Source organism: Vidua chalybeata, chromosome 26 (genome assembly GCF_026979565.1).
Source record: "Vidua chalybeata isolate OUT-0048 chromosome 26, bVidCha1 merged haplotype, whole genome shotgun sequence".
NCBI lineage: Eukaryota > Metazoa > Chordata > Aves > Passeriformes > Viduidae > Vidua > Vidua chalybeata.
Genome location: NC_071555.1, coordinates 1442112 through 1467606, shown reverse-complemented (window position 1 = coordinate 1467606; position 25495 = coordinate 1442112). Strand labels below are relative to the sequence as shown.

The 25495-nt window shown below is 45.7% G+C and overlaps 2 protein-coding genes across 2 annotated transcripts in view; both read right to left on the bottom strand.

The window, feature by feature from the left end:
- MAP3K3 (mitogen-activated protein kinase kinase kinase 3) overlaps window positions 1–6187 on the bottom strand; it is a 35167-nt gene extending 28980 nt beyond the window's left edge. Inside the window, exon 1 of the mRNA XM_053965026.1 lies at window positions 6001–6187. Coding sequence (XP_053821001.1) covers window positions 6001–6004 — 4 coding nt within the window. The 5' untranslated portion in view covers window positions 6005–6187. The remainder of the gene's footprint in view (window positions 1–6000) is intronic.
- Window positions 6188–11596: 5409 nt separating this feature from the next.
- DCAF7 (DDB1 and CUL4 associated factor 7) lies at window positions 11597–25482 on the bottom strand. The gene is made up of 7 exons (XM_053965070.1): window positions 25087–25482; window positions 20829–20987; window positions 20405–20516; window positions 19265–19383; window positions 18042–18251; window positions 17361–17478; window positions 11597–16825 (listed from the first exon to the last, which is right to left on the bottom strand). The coding sequence occupies exons 1-7, from the start codon at window positions 25222–25224 to the stop codon at window positions 16653–16655; spliced, it is 1029 nt and encodes a 342-aa protein (XP_053821045.1). The 5' UTR covers window positions 25225–25482; the 3' UTR covers window positions 11597–16652.
- Between the last annotated feature and the right edge of the window lie 13 nt (window positions 25483–25495).

Genomic DNA, 25495 nt, shown 5'->3' with positions numbered 1-25495 from the left:
CAAACTGACGTGCTTCTGCCAAGGAAAACCCGGTAGAAGTCTGTTCTTTCCCATTTTATATTCTGTTAACTCTGAATTCTTGCCTGCTAGTGGAACAAACCACGGCCAGTAGAAAGAGAAATGAAAATCTGGACAAAGATTCATCTTGGAGTATCTGTGAACACAAATCCACTTGCACTGATTGCCCCAACACGTTCCTCTCTTACCTCAGAACAAGCTGATGGAATAAAATTCAAACCATTTTATGAGATTTCAAGATCAGCACTAGGAACACTGTCTGCTGGCAAAGTACAATGCAGCAGGTTCAATTCAAGGCTTCTTGCCTTGCAGCAATATAAAAACACACATTGATTTTTTTCTTGTATGTTCCACTGACTAAGAATTACTTTCTGGAGATTCCTGATGTAACCAATTTCAAGTATTCTCTCCCACTCCTTGTTCGTTTTGAGAAGTGATACTTAGCAGAACTTTGTGCTTAGAGAAAAAAACAAAGATGTAAAATGAGAGAAAAGCACAGTAGCTGGGCTGTGATGGATGGCAGATGAAGGTCTAAAAGCTATGGAAATTAATCCTTCCCTTGAGCAAGGGTAACGACCCTAAATTCCTTGATACTCCAAAAGGTAAAGGAAGCTGCCAAGTGAAGTTCTGCCCAAAATGGGACTGCACTGGGCACTTGGCTGCCAGGCACTGTGCCACAGCTAACAAAGCAGCACCTCATGCTGTCACTGCTCCTGGCACACTCCTGCCCTCTGGATTGCCCGGCTGCTGTCTCACATATCAAGACTCAAAAAGGTTTTAGGGATAAAGTGTTGTTTCCTTGGCAAATAATACACTCGGTTAAATCCTTCCTGATATTAAGGCATTACTTAGGCATGGAATTTGAAGCAATGATTTGATCAGCTCTGGACATGCCCAGGAGAATCTGCCCTTTCCAAAAGAGTTTGGGAGGACCTGAACCCTAGTTTTGAAAGAAAAGCTTTTTTTTTTGATAATTGGGACTTCTAGAAATGATGTGAGCCAGACAAGGTTATCACAGCCCTACTCCCATGATGGTGTGTCAGGTGTGCAGTGCCTGATATGCACAGCTCCCCCTTTCTTCCCTCACTATGTCACTTTGAGAAGTTTGAATTGAAATGAGCATTTCTGAAGCTGATTTGTAAGTAACTGAAATTTAATTTTAAGAATCCACCACGGCTCACACACTCATCCCTGATTCATGGCAATGGTTTGATGGGTAATCACTTGCATTTGGAAGAGCTGTCCTGGGGACAGCTGCTGGACACCAAACGATGGACTGGCTCCCACTGGTACTTCTCTGTAAAAGGGACTCAGTGGGACTATTTGTTTCTGCAATTTCGTGTCCTGCATTTGTTCACGAGTCTTTCCAAAGCAGTTAGCTTATGTTTTATGCAGAAGGCTGGCTTCATAATTAATCAGTGTCTGAATAACAAACTAGATTTTCGCAATGCTTAAAGATGACAGATGTGGGACACACACGGCTTGTAAAGCACGCAGGGAGCGGATCCTGCTACAAGTTAAAAGCAGAACAGGAAAAATGCACCTCTTTGTAAGGTGGAAACATCTGAAAAAGTCCCAGTCAGAACAGAAGTCACATTAGGATTATCTTTGCTAAAACCAATAGTTTCTGTTTTAGCTTTCACAGGATCCCAAAATGGTTTGGGTTGGAAGGGACCTGAAAGCTCATCCAGGGACACCTTCCACTGTCCCAGGCTGCCACATCCAGCCTGGCCTGGGACACTTGCAGGGATCCAGGGACAGCCACAGCTGCTCTGGGCACCTGTGCCAGGGCCTGCCCACCCTCCCAGGGAGGAACTTCTTCCCAACATCCCATCTATCCCTGCCTTCTGGCAATGGGCAGCCATTCCCTGTGTCCTGTCCACGCAGGCCCTTGTAAAGTCTCTCTTTGCCTTTCTTGCAGGCTCTCTTCAGGCACTGGAAGGCGAGTCTTAACTTGGTCCTGAGAGCACCCAACATCTGAGATACATCCACTGTGGACTCCAGAATGTTATACCAGAAACATCAAGCCTAGACCAGATCATGAAAGGGAAGGAAAAGAAATCTCCCAATGCATTTGCAGAAGGTGTTAATTACAGAAAAAATCTTAAAAAAGGAACGCAGAGCAGAGAATATAAAAAAATCCAAATGAAAACCCACCAAATCTCTGCTGTCCAAGACAAGCCAAATGAGACAATAACCACATTGTGGCAGTGGAGAAGGGAGAGCACTCCTTGACATTCCAACTGCATGTGAAAGAAGCAAGCGGTGTAAGTAACACAACCAAAGCAAGAGGCTGCTTTTTGAGAAGCACATCAGCCAAAGGAAATAAGTGCTGGGATCTATCTCAGCACTAAGTAACCCCTTGTGGGATGAAAATCTGAAGAAACAGCTGTGAATGAAGCTAAAGTTCCAGGTAGGCAATGGCACAACTTTTTCCTTTTTTTTTTTTTTTTTTTTTAAGTTTCCAACTTTACAGTTGAACATTTAACCTTTTACCTTTACTGGAGCGCCTCCAATTTACTGGTATTCTTTCATTTTGATGGTATTAAGAGCAGCCTTGGAGTCACCTGGCAGACAAAGGCTGAAACCGTGCACAACAAAATACTACAACCTATGGCCTGGAATATCCCCGACCTTCCTACCACCCAAAACACTCAGGGAAGAGCTGGGCTACAAGTTTTCCACTACAGTGCAGTTTGGGTTTGGCCAGATACCAGGAGGATGAAGAAGAGCTTGTCTTGGCAGAGTTCCTTTGGGCAAGAAGCAAACGAGCTAAGAAAGCAGTTTATAACTGAGGGCTGATGACAAGAAATCAAGTCCATCAAAGAAAATGTCTGGGAATAAGAATTCTCCTCTAAACAGAATCATCACTGGAAAACAAAGATCAGTGGTTGCAATGGCTGGCTACAGGTGTTCCACCCCAGGTTCCAGGCTGTGTGGAGTCAGCAGTCACTCACTTGTGGCACAGAGGACACATCCAGCCAACTGTGTGTTCTTTATTACAGACTGTAGCTCGGCTATGAAGAGAATTTATTTACTAGCTGAGGCAACTTGTGAATTTACAACACAAACTCTGAAGGGCAGCATCTGGCAAACACTAGAGCTCGATGCTCTCAGGCACAGGGTGGGATTGTTGGGGTGTCCTGAGCAGGACCAGGAGCTGGACTCCACCATCCCTGTGGGTTCCTTCCAACTCAGGATATTCTATAAAGCCCAGTTAGTGCCCTGCAAGGTCTGTATCTTACTGCAGTCATTCTACTCCAAAATATTATTTATCTTCATAAAATGGGAACAGTTAATGTTCTAACAAAGGGGATGGAACAACTACAGGTGAGTTTGAATCTTATTATACATTTTTTAGTAGTCTTACACTGAGCTGTTGGTTCCCTACTACTAAACCATACATCCTGTAATTCATCCCTATGTTGATGAGGTAGGACATGACAGAGCATTTATCTCTTAAAAGGATAAAATGAAGTCAAATACTGATCTGAGCTGTATCTGGTGAGGACAGCAGTGTGATGGATTTAATGCTGAGAGCATGAGCACTTCTTTAGTTCCATCCCAACACAGGATTTCCATAGGCTGACTTGGAGAAGCACGTGGAGCAGCATTACATTAATCACACAATGCAGAAGCTGCTACAAATGAAAATGAAGCAATTTTTGGAGCACTGAGAGACCCTGTTTTGCCTGGTCTCCAGTCGGTCTGGGAAACACAGTTCTGCTTTGTGCGGGAAAGATGTTGTCCAGGAAATGCTTTTCATGTTTTAAAAACTACACTCAAGGATTTTTATAACTTCGATAAAAGCGAACTGCTGCTCACAGAGAAAGTTGTTCCTCTCCACAAAGCATTTACTTCAACCAATCCGTGGTTTGTTACACAGGTCTGAACAAGTCAGACATGGAAACAGTTTAGAAAAAGAAAAAAAAAAAATCAGAAAGTTAGAAGAGCGAAAGTATCTGCATATGTCTGTGAACCCCCCTTTTCCAGGATCATGTTTTATATGGTGTCACAGTGGGACACGTGATGCCATTTTGGTGTAAAAGAGAAAGAAGTGACCACATCTGTGTATTTGTTATCTACCACCACAACAGCAAAGCTGGCTTGGGCGAGTGATTGGCAGATCTGGGGACAATGAGGAAATTTTAGACAAATTGTCTCTATGTTAAAGGTCTCAAAAAAGCCTTGAAAAGAGTTTCATTTTGAGTCCTTTGCTGTGGGCAGTTTTAGTGGTACCAAAATGCTGCTTTAGGAAATCGCAAAGGACCTGGTTTGTGGAGTGAGAGGAAAAATCAGAGAGCTCCATCCTTGCAGGATATATTCAGGGTCCCTGTTCTCATTCACAAGTCAAGGGGGAGGAGTGGGCTTTGGGATTTGAGCCCATCCTGACCCGCCGGGCCGCGCTCCCTCCCGCGGCGTCGCTGGGTGCGTGTGAGCCAAGGGAAGGAAGTGACACAGGCAGGAAAAGCCAGCGGAGCGGGGAAGGCTGCAGGGAGCAGGGCCTGCACCCCCAAACCCTGCATGGCTCAGGGATGCACATCCCCGTTTTCCAGCCTGCCAAGGAGTGAAACAAACCCCAGGAATTGTCCCGGCCGTGCAGGGCTCGGAACCGCTCCAGGTGAGCCCTGGCTGAACCACTGGAGCTCCTGCAAACTCTGGCATCAGCCACTCCACGTGCCCTCCAGGTGGGTTATGAAACACCAGATTAAAGAAAATCAGAGCGTGATATACAGCCCACTGTCCATGATTAATCAGATTATTTGATCACAGCTGCTGAATGAATTTAGGTTTTTTTTCCCATTACAAAGGGAAAATCTGCTTGCAGCTCTGCCATGATACACACAATGCTATGGTGGAGTGGGCCATGAAATTGTTATTTTTTCATTCTGCACTCACATGTTTACAAACACAGGTCCAATTGCTACTGGAAGACACTTTCATGGAAATCCAAGTTCTTACTTCTAAACCATTTTAAGTTTATGAAGCACCCTGCTGCTCTAAACAGAGTGGATTACACTATTCCTCTCTGTAGCAGAGAAATCTAGCGATGGATTTGCATGAATTTGTTGTATTTACCAAATCAAATCAGAGTAAAGAGATATTGAAGTAGTTGTAGAATAACATTTGCAATGCTTTTTGAATTCAAAGTATAAAAGCTAATTATGCATACAGACTAAATGAAGGAGAGTCTTAGAAAACTAAGCTTGGTTGTTGGGAAGAAACGTTTAAGTTGTAGCCCATGAAGCCATGAAACTCCAGACTTAGAAAAGCAGGAATTTCCTTGCCAATATGCAAGTATGAGTAAGTTCTGGTTTAGAGCAATTAAAAGTTTCATTCTAGCACCTCTCTTTAAGCTGAAAAAGGAATTAGGAAGCACAAGACCCCCTCCATAAGCAGTTCTTTCTACAGGACATACGGTCCAAACCCAGATTAATTTGAATTAATCAATCACATTCAGTCGTGGCAGCTCCTCATAACGTTTTCCTCTTGAAAAGGAGTTCTTCCAACTCCTTTGCTTGTTTTTACATGTTGCTGTCTGGGCTAAGAATGGCAAATGAGCACTCGGGGGGGAGCTCCATAAAAGAAAACCTGTTTTGATGGACTCCCAAGCTGCACTTAATGCTAAAAATTTCTCCAATTAAGCTTGAGCGCAACAATTCCCGTCTCAAGAAGAGCCAGCGTCTGGAGGCTGAGAGCCCCCCGAGCCGAGCCCAGCCCGCCGCGCTGATCCCGGCCGGCGGGGCACCGCACCGTCCGGTAAACGCCGACTTTTTTACCATTTTAACCAAAATCCTTGAAAATCCACCGTTCCCCCGCGGCGCTGCCGATGCCCGGGCCCGCCCGGCGCCAGGAGCCCGAGCGCCCCCGGAGCGGGGCCCGGAGCGGGGCCCGGCCGAGCCCCCGCGCCCCCTTCCCGCCCGCAGCGGCCCCGGCCCGTGACGCGGCCCCGGCTCCTGGGGCTTCTCCGCCGCTCCTCACCCATGTCTGCGGGCGGCGGCCCCGCTCGCGGCGGGCGCTGCGGGACGGCGCTGTCACCGCCGCGGCTCCATGGCGGCCGGGCCGAGGGGAAGGGGGGGGAGGGCTCAGAGCCGCCGCCGCCGCCGCCACATTCCCCAGGCCCCGCGCCGCCGCCTCCTCCCGGCGGCCGCGCTCCGGGAGCGGCGGGCGGGGGCGGGAGGGGCGCGGGCGCTGCCGGTGCGGCCCGGTGCCCCCGGTGCGTGAGGGCCGGCCCCGCCGCCGCCGCCGCCCGCAAAACAAACCGCTCGGCGGCCGCCGCGCACCCGCCGCCTCCTGCCAATCACAGCGGCACCCGCCGCCGCCCGCCAATCAGCGCCGCCGGGGCGCCCACCCGACGGCGCTGCTGGCCAATGGGCGCGCCCGCAGCCGCGCCGCCCGCCCCGCCTCCCCGCGGAGCCGGCTGTCAATCACGGGGGCCCATTGCGCCGCGGCAGAGCCACGCCCCCCCCGCCGCCCGTCGGAGGCGGGGCATTACAGACCACGCCCATCTGGTGTTGTCAATCAGAGTGACGGACGGCGGCGCGGCCACGCCCACGGGCTGGGAGCGGGGCCGGATCCGAAAGGAAAAGAAGAATTTGTGCAGTTTGTGCTGTTTGTGTTGTTTGTGCTGTTTGTGCTGTTTGTTTGTGCAGTTTGTGCTGTTTGTTTGTGCAGTTTGTGCTGTTTGTTTGTGCTGTTTGTGCAGTTTGTGCTGTTTGTTTGTGCTGTTTGTGCTGTTTGTTTGTGCTGTTTGTGCTTGTGCCCCTGCTGTACCTGCGCTAAAGCACCTCTGCGAGCCGAGCCGCAGGGCTAATGGGAAGAAATGTTCCCTTAAAATTAACTGATTTAATTAAAAAGCTGATATAACTGATGTAATGAAAAAAATCATGCTGGACTGGGTCTGATGCAACTGCCGGGTAACTCCACGCACCACCGTGTGCTGCTGTCATCACCCAGTCTAAGCCAGGAATTCTTCTCTGAATCATGAATGCTTTGGGTTGGAAGTTACCTTTAAGATCATCTCATTCACCCCTCTGCCACAGGCTGTGTTGAAATCAAATCGTACCTTTTAAATCGAACCAAACCTTCTAAACCTGCCCCTTTCCCCCGCTGGTGTCCGTCCCAGCTGCAGGGTGCTGTTTTCATGGTGTCCTTCCCACCAAAGGGACGGCAGAAGGGGTTTGGTGTTTTGAAAAGAAGCCCAGCCCCGATTCCCTGTTGCGGCCAGGGCCGCCCTGCTGCTGGGAAACCCACCTCGAGCAGATGTCTCAGCTGCTGCTTCTCAACGTGCCAAATCTCTGGCAGGGCTCTGCTCACAAACAACGCGGCAGCGACGTCAAAGGGGTCACGGAACCTGGGCAAGGCACACGGAGAGGAAAGCTAGACTGGAAAGGGAACTTGCTCCCAAGTGTGACCCTACACATCAGGAGGAATTTGGGTCTTAGTCAAAACATGACAGCATTATCTGTAACATAATTGATTTTTTTAAAAATTTTTATTTAACTGTCGAGGTAATAAAAAGCTCTTAGAGTGTCATACCAGGTGGACACGGAAATAGGAAAAGGGATCCACAGACCCAGGCACCTTCCTTTCTCAATACAGGTCTTGTATTTGTGCTATCAAGCTGGCAGCTTTTTGTCCCTGTTCCAGTTTGAATTCCTCTCTCATTTGACAGCATCATTATTGATCTTGGAACCATTTTTTGACATGCTTCTTCACAGCTTCATGATGGCTTATCACTTTCCTTTATCAACCACTAAATCTCAGCTTCCTTTCCTCACTAATTTCCAATAAAATACTCTTGGTATCCTCCACAGATTTCTCCTTGTCCATAAATTCACATCCTTGCGCTCTCTGCTGCTACATTTAATCTCATCTCTATTTCTCACTCTTCAGTCATCCCATCTCCAAGATACTCCAGTTCCCTCACATTATTGAAGCCTCCCACTTCTGTTCATCACCAAATTTGATTTTAATGCTTGCTCTTTGTGCCAGGATCATTACAAAAAGGCTTTTCTAAGAGAGGGAAGAGCCCACCCCATGCCCTGGGAGGCAGAAATTTCCTATCAATTCCCCACTGCACCAGCCCTGATTTCAAACCACTCCATCATCACCTCACCATTTGCTATCTTTACCTGTCTTGCCCTGCTAAATGAGAAAGATTCCATGTCCTTTGAGTAGAAACTTGCTTTCCTGAGTCCAAAAGATATTAGAGCAGCGAGTGGCAGCTTGTGACAGGAGGCAGCAGCTCCTGGCAGATGGCAGGAGACACCCACCCTGGTGGAACTCGCTCTTCCCATCTCCAACTGCCCGGGGTGTCTGGATCTCACTGAAGCTTCCCCGCACCTTTTACCAGATTGAAAATAGAATGATTTGTCCTTAGCAGCTCATCACTTCACCCACCTGTCAAGCCTAATGTGTAAACTAACAATTTATCTCTTGATTTGTGGTTTCCCCACTTTACAGACATTCTCGCATCACTATCTACATGCAAGTGCCATCAGGATTTTTTTTGGACCACTACAGACCCTCACACCTTTTTTTTTTTTTTCCCCTCGACAAGCTGGTAAATCCTTCCTGAACTGGAATCCAACTTTCTACCAAAATAATTGCCCCTTTCTTGTGTAACTTGAGAAAAAAAAAAAAGAATAATTCCTTTCTGACTTTTACTGTGTACTTAATACAGCACTGGTTTTGTGCATAATCACAGAATCCCAGAAGGGTTTGAGTTGGAAGGGGCCTTAAAGACCCCCCAGTGTCACCCCTGCCATGGCAGGGACACCTCCCACTGTCCCAGCCTGGCCTTGGGCACTGCCAGGGATCCACAGCCAATCTGGGCACCTGTGCCAGGGCCTGCCCACCCTCCCAGGGAGGAAATATCCCATTGAATCCTTCTCTCTATCAGTCTGAACCCAGTTCTCCTTGTCCTGCCATTGCAGTTCCTGATGAGGATCAGGTTGTTTGTTTTACAGCAGCTGATATTCCGTGGTTTTCCACCCGGATTGTCCACATCCTTCCAAAGCTGCAGCTTTCCAGCAGAGAAGCTTCACTCCTGTGAACAGCAACTGCAGAACATACTTAATTCTTGAATTTATTCACATTGTCCGATGCCATTTAATGTAAAGTCATCAGTAAAGATATTCACAGAGACTCTCCAGGAGCTCCTATGTTCCCAGTCAGCCCATTTGTTTAAAAGGAACTTTATAAGGCCTAATTGTTTAATGCTGTCACGCAGCATCAACTAAGAAAAGGAAGTGCAATCCCTATTTTAGGGACTTACGGGCATTGCACAGAGAGACAGTGACTTGTTAAAAGTTACACAGGAAGTCTGGAGTAGACCTTTGGGATTTAACTCCTGGCATCTTTACCTAGTGTCTTAATCACTATGCCATCATTTTATTTTCTATTTTGGTAGTATTTCCATTTTCTGAAGCGTACCTGACTCAAAGAGCCCCTTTTCCTCACTATCAGATGTACTATTTCTTCTTTCCTTCCTGCTTCCCTTCTTGTTTAGGTAGACACATCCTTCCTGGGCAGCTGAGCAGGCTCCAGGCTGAGCCTTGTCCCATGCCAAAACTTCCTTATGCTACATCTTGGACTCTGCAGCCACAGAAGGGAGCAAGGAGGAGAAACCCTGTCAACAGAACTGGAGAATCCTTCAATGGTTTGGGTTGGAAGGACCTTAAAGCCCATCCATGCCAGCCCCTGCCATGGCAGGGACACCTTCCACTGTCCCAGGTTGCTCCAAGCCTGGCCTGGGACACTGCCAGGGATGGGATATCCAATCTTCAAAGGATGCAAGAAAGGGTCCTGCACTGTCTTCAGCAGATGTAAGAGTAATCTCATTAATCCCAGGCAGTTCTGTGTCCTAAAAATGTCTTGTTGTGTTCTCAGCTTTGAAAGCAAAGAGAATGGCACGCTGTCATCATGACCCAGCTCTAGGACAGCATGGCAGGGCAGATACGGGCCCAAATGGATCTCTTCCCCCAAGCAGAGACATGAATCATGTGAAACTCCTGTAAACCACAGCCTTTCTCCGCCGGGAGGAGAGGTGTGCACCTGGAGCTCTCCGGCTGCCGTGGGCTGCCAGCAGCATTCCAGCAGAGGGGGCTCTGAAGCTGGTTAAAAACCAGCAGCTCTTCTGCCTTTGGAATGGCAAAATTAGAGAAGGAAGGGGAGGAAGAACGTTAAAAATATTATATGCTGACAGTCTGGACTGTTTCTAAAACAGCACGAATGAAAAAGCTCAAAATGAAACGTCCCAGACCCCAGAATAATCTCAGAGACCACTTTTTCTCCACAGCTATTCCTGTGCATTGTGTTACCACGGAGGGTTTCTTTCAAGTATTTTCAAGCCCTTTACTGATTGCTGATTAAAAATGTGCTTTTCACCCACAGCTGGTATCAGAGCAGGGACTTTCCCATGGTCACAGAGCAAGACAGCTGTGCCAGATGTTGGCCATCCCATAGTATTTATCTTTTTTTTCTACCCACGTCCCTCTACATCATTTTATGGCACTTGTTTTGCCACACTGCCAGGCCACCTGCTTCACCCATTATCCACCACTTTTTGCACCGCTCCAATTTGCACAAGCTGCCTCCTCTTCCACCATAGTGGCAGCTGAGAACGTTTCTCTGGAGTATTCCAAAGCACAAATCCAGGGACAAAAATAATCTGTGAGGATGCAAATACCTTTCTAGGGTGAAAGACAAACAATTCTTAGGAAAAAAGTATTTTTTTCTGAGCAGGAGAAATTAACACAAAGTCCATATATAGCTTAAAAACCACTGCAGTATCTTTGCAGACACTCTTTCCACTGTGGTCATGAAGCTTAGTAAGCTTTTATTTCAAAGCCAGTACACAAAGAATTAGAAAGAAATCCAACCATTTAGTTGAACTAGATTTAATCTAAATGCTTAAGGAAGTCATCAGTCCTGCTTGCCAAGGCCTAAGGTACAAATTTCCAAGCTCTGCCACACTATTCTCCTCTTGGCCCCAATTCCAGACACGACAGCAGTGACTGAGTGTGTGGAAAAAATACCCTTTAAGAGAGGTCACCCTGCCCAGGAGAGACTTAAAGCTACAGAAGTGCCCAATTGCTGTGTTTTCACTTTGCCTTCATTCAAAATCCCTCAGTGACTAATTATTTGAATTCTAAAAAAAAATAATCCCTCTTCCTCTCATCTTAAAAACAAAACCACACAGCAGATAATTCCCATTTTTTTTTTTTTTTTTGTGCATGAGCAGAAACAAAACTGGAATACACAGACCCTGCAGCAGATTTTTAAGAAAACAAATATTTAATGTACAGCTGCATTAACCATTCTGCTGGAGTTTTGTCGTGACTGGGTTCCTAATAAAGTATTTGGGGAAAGTTGCAACTTAAGAGTAGGTGGAATTATCAGGTTTGTTTGGGTATTTGTAGGATGAGGGATCAATGTACTTCACCAGCTTTGCAGAGGCAAGGCAAAGCAATCAGCCTCTTCTTACAGCACCTAACTCCACACAGAAGAAATGAAGTTCATTTGTAATTCCCTGCTCCCCCCAGGTTTTCACTCATCACACAGGGAACTGCAGTCAATCTACAAATGTTCCGTTTTTATTACAAAGTATGAAAGGCAGAAAATACTGTACCTAATACACAGGAGGCTGAAACTTAGAAAGAAGGTTAAAAAATCTGAATAAAACTACATAGGAAGCAGGAAATAGCATAAAAGGATGCAACATTCCACTTTCAAGCAAGTTCAGAAAATTGCCTTAAAATTTACAGTTTCAACAATATGGTTCCATGACTCAGGTGTTAAAATCCATTGTAACAAACCCTTTATATTTTCTGCATAAAAATAAAGGAATATAGGCAGTTATCCATGTCAACAATATATGTCTGTTGAATAGCAGGATACTGGGACTCCTCTAGGACAGAAAAGTAGCGAAGTTGCAGGTGGAGAAAAGGACAGAAGTAAAATTACTATTGCTTTAACATACTCTAGTGAGAACAAGAAGTCAGGAATCTCATATGGATGTTTGTACAATCATGCTACAAAGATTACACCTTCAGGAAATTACCACAAGGGGACTGTGAATGGGGAGAGCAGAAGGGAAAACACACCTAAAAGTAGTATCTCCTACCCGGCTACTGGTAACAAAAATGCTTCGGCGCAATGGATTTAAATTACATTTTACACTGCTAGCAACCCAAGGGTTAAAAAAAAGGTTCTTTTTAAATAGTAGATTTCATCATTCCTATTTCCCAAGCTGTCAAAAAAAGCAACATACCTTTTTCCAGCTGCACTGGGACTCTGTCCTGCTCTGGTTCTTGCCTTTCTGCCTTGCTAAGATTCCACAGACTCACCCTCAGCACTAAGAGGGGGCTGGAGTTGCATGTGTTGCACATGGAAAGCAAACTCCAAGGAATGGGAGTGCTGGAGCACAGGCTGCACATGGCCACAATATTTTTTTAAGGAAATAGCTTATTTTTCCTTAATTTTGTTAGATTTCCTATAAAGAAACAAGCTTGATGGAAGCCACCGAGATAATTTTAATTATTTTTACGACTATGGAAGTTCTCGCATGAAGCTAAGTATCAGAGGCTGCACAAAAGGCCACTGAGGTCCTTGGCAGACACACTTGTCACGTGAAACAGGCAGCAGCAACACTCACAAGTCCCTTTGCATCTGGTGTCTGTCATGAATCAACAGATGAGCCTTCAGTGACTGGTATTTAGCTGCATTTCTTATTACTGTTCTTTTTACTGCTGGTGAAAGGTGCTGATTGGAAGTTCTGGAGATCTCTTCCAGAAAATAAACCAAGTCAGGGGCATGCTAAACTCTCCTCAATACCCTCAAGAATGAAACATTTCTGACTTCTTGGGTAAGCAGGGGAAGTACAGCTGCATCAGAAAGTGCTCTTTAAGTGCCACATACAATTAATTCCTTGCATTCTCTGCAAAGATCAAGAGGAACTGGGACAGAGTTGACAGTGACTTGCTCATTGCTTTCCATGTCCACAGAACAGTAGGTACAGGCTTGCTCTGAAATACTGGTCTGAGAGCAGAAAGCAGGAAACACGTGTTAGAGAGAATTTGTGTTACCTGACAGGATAACAGCACGCATTGGAGGTGGTGGAACCACTTTGCTACGAGCAGTGGGAAAACTCAGCCCTTTAGTACTTTGATGGGACTGAAACTGTGCAGTCTGCTGAGCCCAGAGCGTGGCTGTGCTGCTGTCCAGTGTGTCTGGAAAGAGTTAAAACACCACTAACCAGCTGGTCAGTTCAATGTTTCAGGCTGTGTGAATTTACAGGCAGCAGCTGCAGTTTCTCTCTCACAAAATTCAAGTTATCCAAAGACTCCAGGCACATCCCTACACAACCAGCTGGGCACTGCCATCATCATGCTCCGATGGTCAAGAAGAGGATTCCCAAACACCTCTAAGTTCCTAAAGGAAAAGGACTCTCTGGGGGACACGCAGCAGTACATCCCTTGGGTTGGCCTTACAGGACAGTGTCAGTTTCAGAACATGAAGCTTCAGTTTAACATTTACAGCCTTGTCAAGTGCTCATATTTTTGGCTTTCAGTAAAAACAAGTGAGGGTCCACTATGCCCCCAGTTTAGGATTTTGGTGACGGTCGTTATTTAACGTTTTCTACACAACACAGACAAATGCCTAGCCTAGAAGGGCTGAGGAAAAGATGATTCTCCTCCTAATCTTACCAAAAAGATCCCAGTTAAAGTGCCATCTGCAAGACAACAAAACGGACACACTCAGCTCCTTATTTCCATCGACAACGAGCACGAGAACATCTGTGAATTCTGTACAGACTCCTCCCCTCACCTGGTCTCTGGCAGGCTATGATCCACACTTGAGACTGAGGCAGCTTCTCATTGCACCACGAGGCAAAACCAGAGCTTTTCACTATTATCCAGAACATTCAGCAGAGTAATTACTGCTAAGTTTTGAAAGGATCATTAATTCTGACTTATGAGAGGCAATGCCTCCCCTGTTAAATACATTTCAAGGTTCCATAAGAAACAACCTGTTTTAGCAGTCTCCTTTCCTATTATTTGAAACCACTGTGTTTTCTTTCTAAATAGATTGTCAAAGCACTCAAATCCTTGCCTTTTAAATCCCTGCACACACAAGTACAATTCCCATAGATGCAAGCTACCATAGCCCTCCTCATTTAGACAGTTTACACACTACACGCTAATTGAACATTCAACTTGTTAGCTGCAGGTTTTCACCTCACTAACAAGTTTTACATTGTCAACAGATGCAGAATCTACCTGGCTATTCAGACCATGAGTTCCTTTATACAAGCTCTCTCTTCTTATTATCTTAGCATTCATCTTTGACTCATGCCATCTGTACAGGAATGAACTTTGAAGCAAAAAGGGGACATGGAAAGTACTAACATTGCAGGTAGTTCCCTCTTAGTAACAGCACGTTTTGCCTGCCATTTGTAATTAAACAGAGCATGACAAGCCTGTGAATGTATTTCAGATGACTCCTAAAGCTGTGAATGCCATTAGCTGCTCTTGCTAAGAAAACCCCAATTTTTGCTTCATTCTACGTAAGTTTTTTCCAGTTTCAGATGAAGTGCTATTGTAAAAAGTGATTGTTTGGCTAACACTGCTCTGACATCTAGTTAAAGCCTGTCTGTGGAACACACTACTCTCAGTACTGCTGCTAATAAGAAAAATTGACCTTCAAGTCAAATCAAGCTTTGTCAGAAATCCCACAACTGAACACACTGACAGAACATCAGCTTGAACAGTGTTAGTCTCTTGGTTCTCTGCTATCAAAAGGAGTGATGGAATACAGCTGCCCCTAATGAATTCCTATCAAATTCCTGAGGCAATGCCTTTCTGAGCTCCACGGTGAGAAGCAGCCTGCAGAAGAGCATTCCACTCTGTCTACAATGACAAAACTTTGCAGATTCTGTTCTGTATTTGACAGTGTTCTCAGTGTCAGCTTCAGTGTTCCACAGCAATTGCTTTCCCAGCTTGCCTTTCCTGCATAAACTGACAAGATGCAAGTTTGCCAGTGTCCTACTATTTATAATCTGCCTCCAGTTGCAGGTGAATAATCATTAGGTGGAAAGAATTTTGATGGTTTCTGACATTTACATAGACACTGGGCTGCACACCCTTCCAGACGAGCTCTGGCTGTCATGTCTTCATCAGAGAGCACTGCAGAGCCTTCAACACAGGACCTGTGTCAGGGTAAGACTCCAACAAGGATTTTTATCTTGCCTAATCCACTCAGCTTTCATTGAACAGTATTATTATAGAGTGATCTACTATTCCAAAGAGAAGCCCTCTGGCACATCCCCCGAAGTCAGGAGGATAACAAATGCCAAACCTTGGCCTCAATGGCACAGCTTCTTTCCTTCCAGATCCACCTCTGTGCATCACATTAGGGAGTAATTTCTTTCAAAAAAACAGCTTTCTTTTGGATAGCAGAGCAGCTTTTCTGACTCGTCATGTTCATTAAACAAGACCTGGCAGTATAAAGCAAATACACTTCACAAAAAGATTGCTTTGCACTCCCTTCAAGACCTCCCAGGAACACAGGCCAAGCACTATCTCCAAAGTACAGCCTAACCACAAAATCTTGCTCATATTATTTGCCAACCAAGCAAGCTACAAAGTGTGAAACCATTTTATTTTGACTTAGATAAGGTAAGTCTTCCAAGGGGAAATAATTTGATTGGAAGTGTCAATCCCAAGCCCATTACAAATACATTTTTTCAGGAATTGTTTACCTCCTGGGAGCTCACATCATGCATGGATCTTCTTTCTCAACCTATCACTGCTCTGTTTGCTAACACGACTGCAGGATACACACTAACTCAGTTCAAATTTAAAAATAAGACCTACCATAGTAACAACTGCCTTGAACATCAGAAAAATGTAAAGAAATTGTGCAACAAGTACTTGCACTTCACAGCACCAGAAAATTCTGCCCAGGTCACCAGATACAAGGAGCCAAGGCAACAGTTAATTCTGGCAGGCCTTTACTGCCAGGGAGCCTGCAGTGCTACTGTGGTTTGTATCCATGAACAGGTCCTGCTTTGGACATATGGAAGTGGATCACATATCAAAAGTAAGAATTAGGGAGAAAAACCTTACTCAATAGAAAGTTAGCCCAATATATAAAAAACATACAAACGTTTAAACAGTTTAGAGGCAGCAACAACAGGAATGATAAAGATTCCTGCCAAGGTGGCCGTTAACAACATTGTCTTTTTCCCCCCACCTTGTTTTGCACCTGCATCTATTAAACTGGTGGATGTGCTGCCTCAGCTGGCTGACAAACACGTGGACATATGCAGCAACTTAAAAGCCTGCAAGCTTATTAATACAGTCAACAAACAAATATACAGAACTTTTACTGAGGGAAAAAGAATTTCACAAGAAAACCAGAACCCAGAAGTTCCAAGAGGCTCAGCACGTCTCTGCATTTTAGAGTCTTGAGAGACAGGAGACCCCTGCCATCGATTCTTGTAACAGTTTCTTGTAACAGTAGATGCAAAGCAACAACAGATACTGGCCACTTGACTGGCGATGTTCTTACTTTGGAGGGGAGGGGGAAGGACACAGCCCTGCCTCGCTGTGCATGAAGCTGCAAAGTTAGACTCTGAGGATCTCCAGGCAGTTGTTGTAGCAGATGGCTATCCAGTCTGGCTGGGTGGATGCCCACTGTACATTGTTGATCTCTCCCTCGGCTGTGTAGGCCAGGATGGGGTCCTCAATGGCACGAGGCATTTGCTGGATGTCCCAGATGAGAGCCTGGTGATCATCCGCTGCACACAGACAACAAATGCAGGTACAGTCAGAGTGTAACAGTATCTCCACATGTGCCTACTACAGGCTGTAGCCTAAGGAGCCAGGTAAGACATGGCTGTTCCAGTCCTGATCCATATTCAAGCCAGATACGACAACACAATTACGCTCCTTGGATCATTATACATGTATAGATATTGTATATTGTATATTATACAAATCCAAGAGAGAGCTGATAAGAGAATGACCAGTGGAATGCATAACAGCAGAAAACATTTAAGAACTGTATTACAAAAAAAGCTAAGGAGCATTAAAATAACAGGAGCTTAGCCAGAGCTGATGTACAGCTTGGGTACTGGGCTCACCACTTCCACACAATAAACTCTAGTAGGTGTCTATTTCTGTAACATTTTAGGAAAGTCACCTAATAAAGAGCTTCTAAATTGCAAGTATTCTTTAGCAAAAGGCAGGCAGAGAATTGCATATACTTTAGGATGAAGAGGATTTTGCAAATGCAGTGGAAGACTCCGAGGTTCCCCTGTAGGTCACACTTACCTGCTGTACAGATGTGGCAGGAAGAGTGAGGTGCCCAAGCAATTCCATTTACACACGCTCTGTGGTTGTTTAACCTGGCAACAGGGGTGCAGGGAACTCTGACATCTAGAATCACAACCTTCAGGGAAAAAAAACAGCTACATTAATGAACTGCATTTTAAAAATTAATTTATTCAAAATACAAACTATTTTGAGGTAAGGCTATAAACATGGCTCTTTCCTAAAGGATGTGGTAGGTAAGCAAGCCCTGCTCCTAAAGAACAGCTTCCAGTTGGTCAGTGTGCCATGTGTCTCAAAAGAAGTCAGACTTCACAGGGGTCTTGTGAGTTAGGCCACAGTGGCAAACAAACTGTGCTTCCCTGAAGCAGCCTTGGTAGCAAACTAAAACTGGACTGGGAAAGAACAAAGTGACTCAAACACCTGCAGGTAAGATATTATATGAAAATTATCGCCCAACTGCTCACAGACTCCTCTTAAAATCAGCTGAAATATATACAAGCCATAAAGCTCAAATCTATAATGTCAAAGTCATCTCCTCAGTGCACTAAGAACTGGTCTTTAATCTTACTTTGGGTACTGACACTGCCCCCTTACCATTAATACTGGGGTATAAATGAGTATCAAGCCACCTGCCCCAGAAAATCACCATCAGCACCTAGGGGAGGGGCGCTGCTGCCTCACCTCCATGCCGTCCATGGCCATTGTGGCGAGATAGTTGGGGTCCTGCTTGTTCCAGCAGAGCCGCAGCAGCGGGTGGTGCTGGGGGTCCTCGTAGATGATGGTGCTGTGCTCCAGGTGCCGCAGGTCGAACATCCTCACCGAGCCGTCGGCGCCCACCGAGGCAAACATGTCCCTGCCGCCGCCCGCGCGGCTGAAGGCGATGTCGTACACCTGCCACACAGCAGGGCACAGCTGGCACGGCACAGCTGGCACAGCACAGCTGGCACGGCACAGCCGGCAAACCTGGCACAGCTGGCAAACCTGGCACGGTGCAGCTGGCACAGCACAGCTGGCAAACCTGGCATGACGCAGCTGGCACGGCACAGCCGGCACACCTGGCATGACGCAGCTGGCACGACACAGCTGGCAAACCTGGCACAGCACAGCTGGCACGGCATAGCCGGCACACCTGGCACGGTGCAGCTGGCACAACACAGCTGGCAAACCTAGCACGGCACAGCTGGCACGGCACAGCTGGCACGGCTGGCACAGCTGGCACACCCGGCACACCTGGCACGGCACAGCTGGCACACCTGGCACGGCACAGCCGGCACACCTGGCACGGCACAGCTGGCATGACGCAGCTGGCAAACCTGGCATGGCACAGCTGGCACGGCACAGCTGGCACGGCACAGCTGGCACACCTGGCACGGGTTGGGAGCCGTGCACACGACACGGCCTCCCAGTGCTTCCTGCTCCCTGCGACTCCTTAGCCACCCACCAAAAGGAGGAAATAACATGCCTATGGAATTATAGTATCACTCGCTGAAACAAAAATGTATCCATTTCCCAGACTCGGGAGGGTTTTTTACATTAGTTGTTGAAAAGTAAAATGTTAAAATGAAAGAATTTTGCAAGCTGTTTATTGCCTTTGATATGAAATCAATTTAAAGTCTAATTTGATGCTTTACCTCATTTTTCTACAATATTCTGGAGCACAATCTGTTAAAACAAGCATGTTCTTAAGTCAAGAGTCTATGATGAGTAAAAAGAATTGTTTCGATAGCCAGCAGTATTTAGGTACTCAAAACCATATATAATTTTAGAAAACCTGTATACAAACTTACATAAATTATCTTTTTGAATCATTAAATTGTTCAAGAAAAAAAAAAAAAGGAAAAGTTCTGTTCCTTTTCTACTGCTTTTAAAAGATAAAATGTAAACAATCAAAACCCCCCCATCACCTCTTTGTCATGTGCAATAAGCTGGGTCTTCACGTGGCCAGACACCAAATTTACTCTTCCCAGAACCTGTCCTGTCTCCAGACCCCAAATAGTGCAGGTTGTGTCGATACTAGAGGTACCTGAAACAAAACCACTTGTATTAGCAAAATTAATATTGTCACAAATGATTGAATCACTGTTAATGTAACATCCCCCAACATCTACAGATCAAAATAGCCATGAGAACAGCACAGAACTCAAATCAAGAATGTCAAACAGCCAGCAGCCTTCCATGCATTTAAATGACCCAAACCTTTTAGCTGCAGAAATAGCCTTCCACACAGGAATAAAGTGTAAATAGCTCATGTCTGCTTCAATCTTTTCCGAAGCCTGATGCAACTCTGAGATCAGCTTTCCCATCCTGTGCATCTCTTGTGTATGCCAAACCCCAAATTCAATCAGTGTTTTGATGGTGTGTTATTATTAATTGATTGCTGATGTGGGCTGAAGGTGGGGTTAGCAGTAAAGCTCTTAAGAGATGAGACATGTAACACACAAAAAATAAATAATGCACTAAATAATTACTAGGACAAATTATCACTGTTAATCTCTGGGCAAATCCCCCTGACATAAATGGCTGTTCTCTTCTGGGAAACAAACCTCTGCATCAGTCATCCTGGATTCACAATTTGTCCCGTAGGCTATAATTAAACCTTAAGTGTTCAGCCCCCTCCTCCAACTGAATTAAAGACTCTTGGCTCTCCTCCTGCTGCTGAAATGGCTTCACAAAATACACACCTCAGTGCAGAGTTTTAAATCCACTCCAGAACACTCTGAAATAAGTTACAGAGCTGATGGACATCCTTACTCAGAACTGCAACAACAGCTCACCAGCCCTGAAGGCCAAGACTCCCTATCCCCAATGTCCCTAGCCCAGCCTGAGTGACCCATGCTGCACTGAACAGGGCACCTTTCAATGAAAAAGAAAGTCCTCATGAGATGGCTGTTTCCATTTTTTAATGTAAAACAACAGCAGTTTCTACGATGCAGCAGTCTGGTTAATTATCAGCTCTACCAGTGGACACAACAGCAGTTACAGCCCAGACTTCATCAGATTCAATCAGAAAATGTGCCAAAACCACAACATTTTGTCAGTCCCACCTAACAGGTAAGGATCCACTTCATTCCAGTCAAATGATGTCAGTGGAGCGCAGAAATCCGAGTTCTTGTTGTTGTTCAGCAAACACTCCAGCCGGGTCTCAGTTTCACCCACCTTCAGAGCAAATGAAACATCTGACTTAAAAAGCAACATCACCTGACTTGTTTCCCTGGCACAAAACATTACGAGTTAATCCTAGGTTTCTTTCCTCTCAGCTTTACATCCTAAAGCCCTGGAAAGCACAGCCACCAGCTCCATTTTCAATAAGCTGATTAAAACAGCAATTGCCATGATAATTCTGCTTCTCTTAAAGTCTTCATAGCCACATTATTGCAGCCAAGAAAATCTTGTCTTGAGTGAAAAAGAGATCAATATATAACACAACTCAGTTCATGGTTCATCTTTTCCTAGGGAGGATTTACTCACTCTCCACACTCGCAGGTAGTCACCACTGGTGGCCAGCAGGTCTGGGTAGACTCCCTTGGTGTCTGGGATCCACATCAGCTTTGTGGTGGGGTAGGGGTGATCAAAGGTGTTCCTGCAAATGAATTCTGAGCTCTCTTCATCCAAACCAACAAGCTGCACCTGTGAGAAACCATATTTAAAAGAAAGCATTTTATCAAAATACTGATTTCTAATGACAGCATTAAGAGTGAGTGTGTTTCAGGACATTTTCTGTCACCTCAAGGACAACATAAAAGGATCATCATGTCAATGAAATGAGAAATCGTTAAAGCGCTGCTGGGGCATATAAGTAAAGAGAATATCCATAATCACACAGTGCTTTGATTTGAAGAGATGATCCCAAATGAACTGAAATCCAATCCAAAAGGATTAAAGACCACCCTTCTCTTTTCCACATTGCAAAGCCCAGTTTAAATCACAGACTTAAACTGCACAAACATTATTCTAATTCATCCTTAATTGAACTTATGCTGACAATGTCATCTTCAGGGAGCAAAACAAGCTGTAGTTTGCACAATTAAAGTGCATATTATGGAATTCTTGGCCATAACCTTGCACACTGTGATGGATCATGTCAGGTAGCTGGCAAGCTTTTTCAGCACCACATGATGCAAAATGTTCTGTCACAAGTGCATGAAAAACTCATAAATTAATCATATCAGAGAGGAAGAAAGTAAAACAGAATTCAAACTTAAAAAAATATATTGGGGAGCTAAAATAGTTACATAATTATTCAAATATTTTGTGTGAACAGAGCAAGAAAGCAGGTCTGCTGAAAGATTCTAGGTAACTGAATTCCAAATTAGAATCTTTGCACAATGATGTGTCAGGGGGAAGGGCTAAACTTGCCCCGTTGTGAGGATGATGCAAAACAGAGCAAACAAGAAACTATCTCCACACAGCCTGGTCATGACAACACCTGAAGTAATGCTTGAAGTCCCAGACATGATGCTATTAGAAAAATATTGACATGTCAGAAAGTGTGCAGAGAACAAAAGGTGCTGGGAGGACTTGTTTAACCTGCAGTGACTACGGGACCCAAACAGGATGAAAGTCCCACTGTGTAAAATGCTGCTCAAACACAAACACCATGGGGACAACTCACTGCAATTAGTTTGTAAGCTGCTCACAGTAGGAACTTCCTAGTACTTTCCACACAGCAGCTTCCTCCTGGGAATAGTAGCTTAATGGATTTTTTTTCTAAGATGTTTATCTGAAAAAATCCTAAATTTATGCTTATCCTGGGATAAGCAATTTGTCTAATAAACTACACATTTCAGCTAGATGGGAAATTTATCATATTTTTCCCCCATAACAGAAAATCAGCAAATACTTCAGTTGATCTTCAAATCTAATTAATTTGCTGTTTTATGAGCTCATTTAGAGATTCTCTTAAATGCAAAGCCTTGCCCGCCCTCCACAATGAGAAGCTCCATCCTTTCCATCTCATAACAAACACTAAAACATGCAGCCAAATATGCTTCCAAAAACTGAAATACAGCCTGTCTTGCCCTCTCTATTACAACTACTCCTTGCTATCCTTCACATCCTAGTATAAATCAGTCAAAAATCTCCCAGACTTCTCAAGTGATTGACAAACAGCTTTCTAACTCCTTTAGGGATCAGAAGTACTAAGCAGATTTTACAAAGGAAGCAAATTGTCCTTGATGATAGAAAATCTTATGGCAAGGTTAGGATCAGAAGACAAATGACCTCTAATCATTTCTCCTTTGCTTATGTTTTTTTTTTTTTTTTTGCCACTCAACATGATTGTATTAATCCTACACAAAACAATCAACATCCTCATCACCAGAAGCAAATCTCAAACAGCAAAGGATCCCCTCTCACTGGTGTTAATGTAAATATTCCTGCACTGCATAATCACATTTAACCCCTCCTCAGACCTTAAGATGAAGCAGTTCAGCAATCCAGCATCTCTGATCTTTGACATGTTTAGGTGCAGGCCGGGTGTTAGAGAACAGAAATTGTGCTATCATCACCAGAGCTGCTGCAGCTCAGGTGCCTGCCCAGCCCTCAGAGCTGGAGCTGCTGGCAGTAACTGCGAGGGGGAGGCAGGAGGAATGCTTGAGAAGCTCTGCAAATTCAGAGCTGTGACTCTTCTCTTGGGACTTGGTCACACACAGTCATGACAGAACCCCTCTACTCGTCCTCTCGTGCAGGCTGAGCACGAGGGGATGGAACATGGAATTATTTCTAGGATGCCAATGATATCAGAGCCCTGTCTCTCTCCCTTCTGCAAGTGAGGCAAGAATGCTGCTGCACAAAGGAGTGCCTGAGGTCCAGCCCAGATAAGACTGAGATAATGCCTATGGGAAAGTAACTGTCAGTCTGGATACAATTTGAACCATTCTACATCTCCCTGTAAGTCTTTCCAGTGAGAAAAGGAGGATCAGCGTGTTCAGTCTCAACTAGTTTTGGGATTTTGCCATTACAGTAGCTAGGAATGCTAAATATTTATTTGTTGCACAAAAACTTCAAGATAGGAAAATCCACATCTAATGTTAGCATATTATAATCCAAGCACTTACCAACACAAAGCATAATTGCAACAGTGCATGTGAGTAAAGAACTGCTTTTAATCAGCATTTCTTAACTTCTAAAAAAATCCTATCTCCAACTTGATACTAAAGAATTAGACAGCACTAAACTATGCAGAATTTGGTAACAGCTTCTTTTTCTTATATGGTTGGAGGAACAGTGAAGTAAGTCCACAGTAGTTTGAAAACCCCCTTAACTTTAATCTAATTAGTAACTACCTAAAATGACATTTCACGATTATTTTAGAGTCACGTACAGTCAGAAAGGTGTCACTGCACCAATTAATCTCCAGCATTCAACCAATTTTTTCTTTGCAGTGCAGGATCTTACAGAACAAATGACCTTCTGGCAGAAGAACTGCCCTGAACCCTCTCTCTTTTGAGGCACTGCTTGGGAGGAGGTGGAAATCTGGGAAGCACCTGGTCAGAGCCTGTCCATCTGCTCCAGTGCTGGGAGCGAGCTGTGTACAGCACAACCTCTACTGTCTCCTAAACTGTCACCACAGCCTTGCACAGAGCCCTATCCCCAACAGCAGCTTGCTGATGGTATTTCCCACAATCTCCTTTAAACACCTTGACAAGGCTACAAAGCTACATGCTACAAACCAAGCTCTATGGGCAAACCTTCAGTTTCACAGGATGCTCTATAACTTCATCCACCTTCTTATCTCTCTTCTATTTCTAAGTAATTCACTACACCAGACCAGCACCTTGAAGGTTGTTCAGAAGTGACTGCACGTGTGTTCTGAGAGATGAACGCAGTCTTTGTCACCAGTGTGACATCCTTCACTTACACTTTGCAGGGAAACACTGAAGATACAATCCCATGCCTCATTCCACCCTTGTTCTCAAGGAAAAGTACTGAGGAATCAATACTGAGAGTGGTTTATATACCCATGAAAAGAAGTTATCACACACAAGTCTTCCACAGCAAGAAAGTTCATGAGAACAGCACATTTCCAACAGTCCCAGACACCGTGTACATCACAGGGACTGGAAAGGAACTCTCGAGATCATCCAGTCCAATCCCCCTTTCTAGGCAGAGTAACCTGGATCAGGCGACACAGGAACACATCCAGGTGGGTTTGGAATGTCACCAGAAAGGGAGACTCCACAAGCTGCCTCACCAACCTGTTCCACTGCTCTGCCACCCTCCATGGAAAGAAGCTCTTCATTAGATTGAGGTGGAACTTCTTTATATGCATATATATATGTACAAACTTCAGTCCTGGCTACAAACTTTCCTTTGTATTGACCAAAAAGCCAGATATGCCCAAAACCAGGGAACTTTGTTTTATTTCTACAGCAGCAGCATCCCGACTCATCTCACACCTTTAGCTTCCAGCTCTTTACACCACAGAGAACTCACAGCACGCGGTGCTTATGTGACCGAAGCCAACACAATCGTTAATCCCGAAGATCACGGGTCACGAGAAGCCCTGCAGCAGCAGCGTTCTCCCAAAACCAGCAGCACCCAGGGCTCTTCCCACCGCAGCGGTCCCTCACCCCCGGGCTGCAAGGAGACCAGCCCGAACCTGGTCCAGCGCCCGCACTTCGGGGGGCACCTGACGGCTCTGTGCAGCTCCACCGCTCACCCCAACCCCGGCATGAGGCGGGCCAAGCCCTGTTCTGCCCCACTCCCTGCGCCCACCGCTGCCCACCTTGTTGTTGTACTCCTCTACGAAGCTCCCCAGCGCCAGGCGGAACCGCTTGTCGGGCCGGACGCTCCAGTTCATGGCGTACACGGTCCAGGGCGCCTCGTATTTGTAGATCTCCTTCCGCTTCCCGTGCAGCGACATGGCTGGGCCGGGTCGGGCCGCGGGCCTGGCCCCGGGAGCCTGCGGGGGGACCCGGCTGGAGCGAGCGCGGAGGCGGGGCGGGCCGGGGGGAGGCTCGGCGCGGCCCCCGGGACGGGGAGCGGAGGAGGCGCGGCACGGCCCCCTGGGCGTCGGGGAGCGGGGAAGGCTCGGCTCGGCTCTCGGGACGGCGCGGCTCGGCCCTCGCGGCGGCGGCGGCGGCGGGGAACGGGGAGGCCCCGGCTCGGCCCCCGGCCCCGGCCCAGACCCGGCG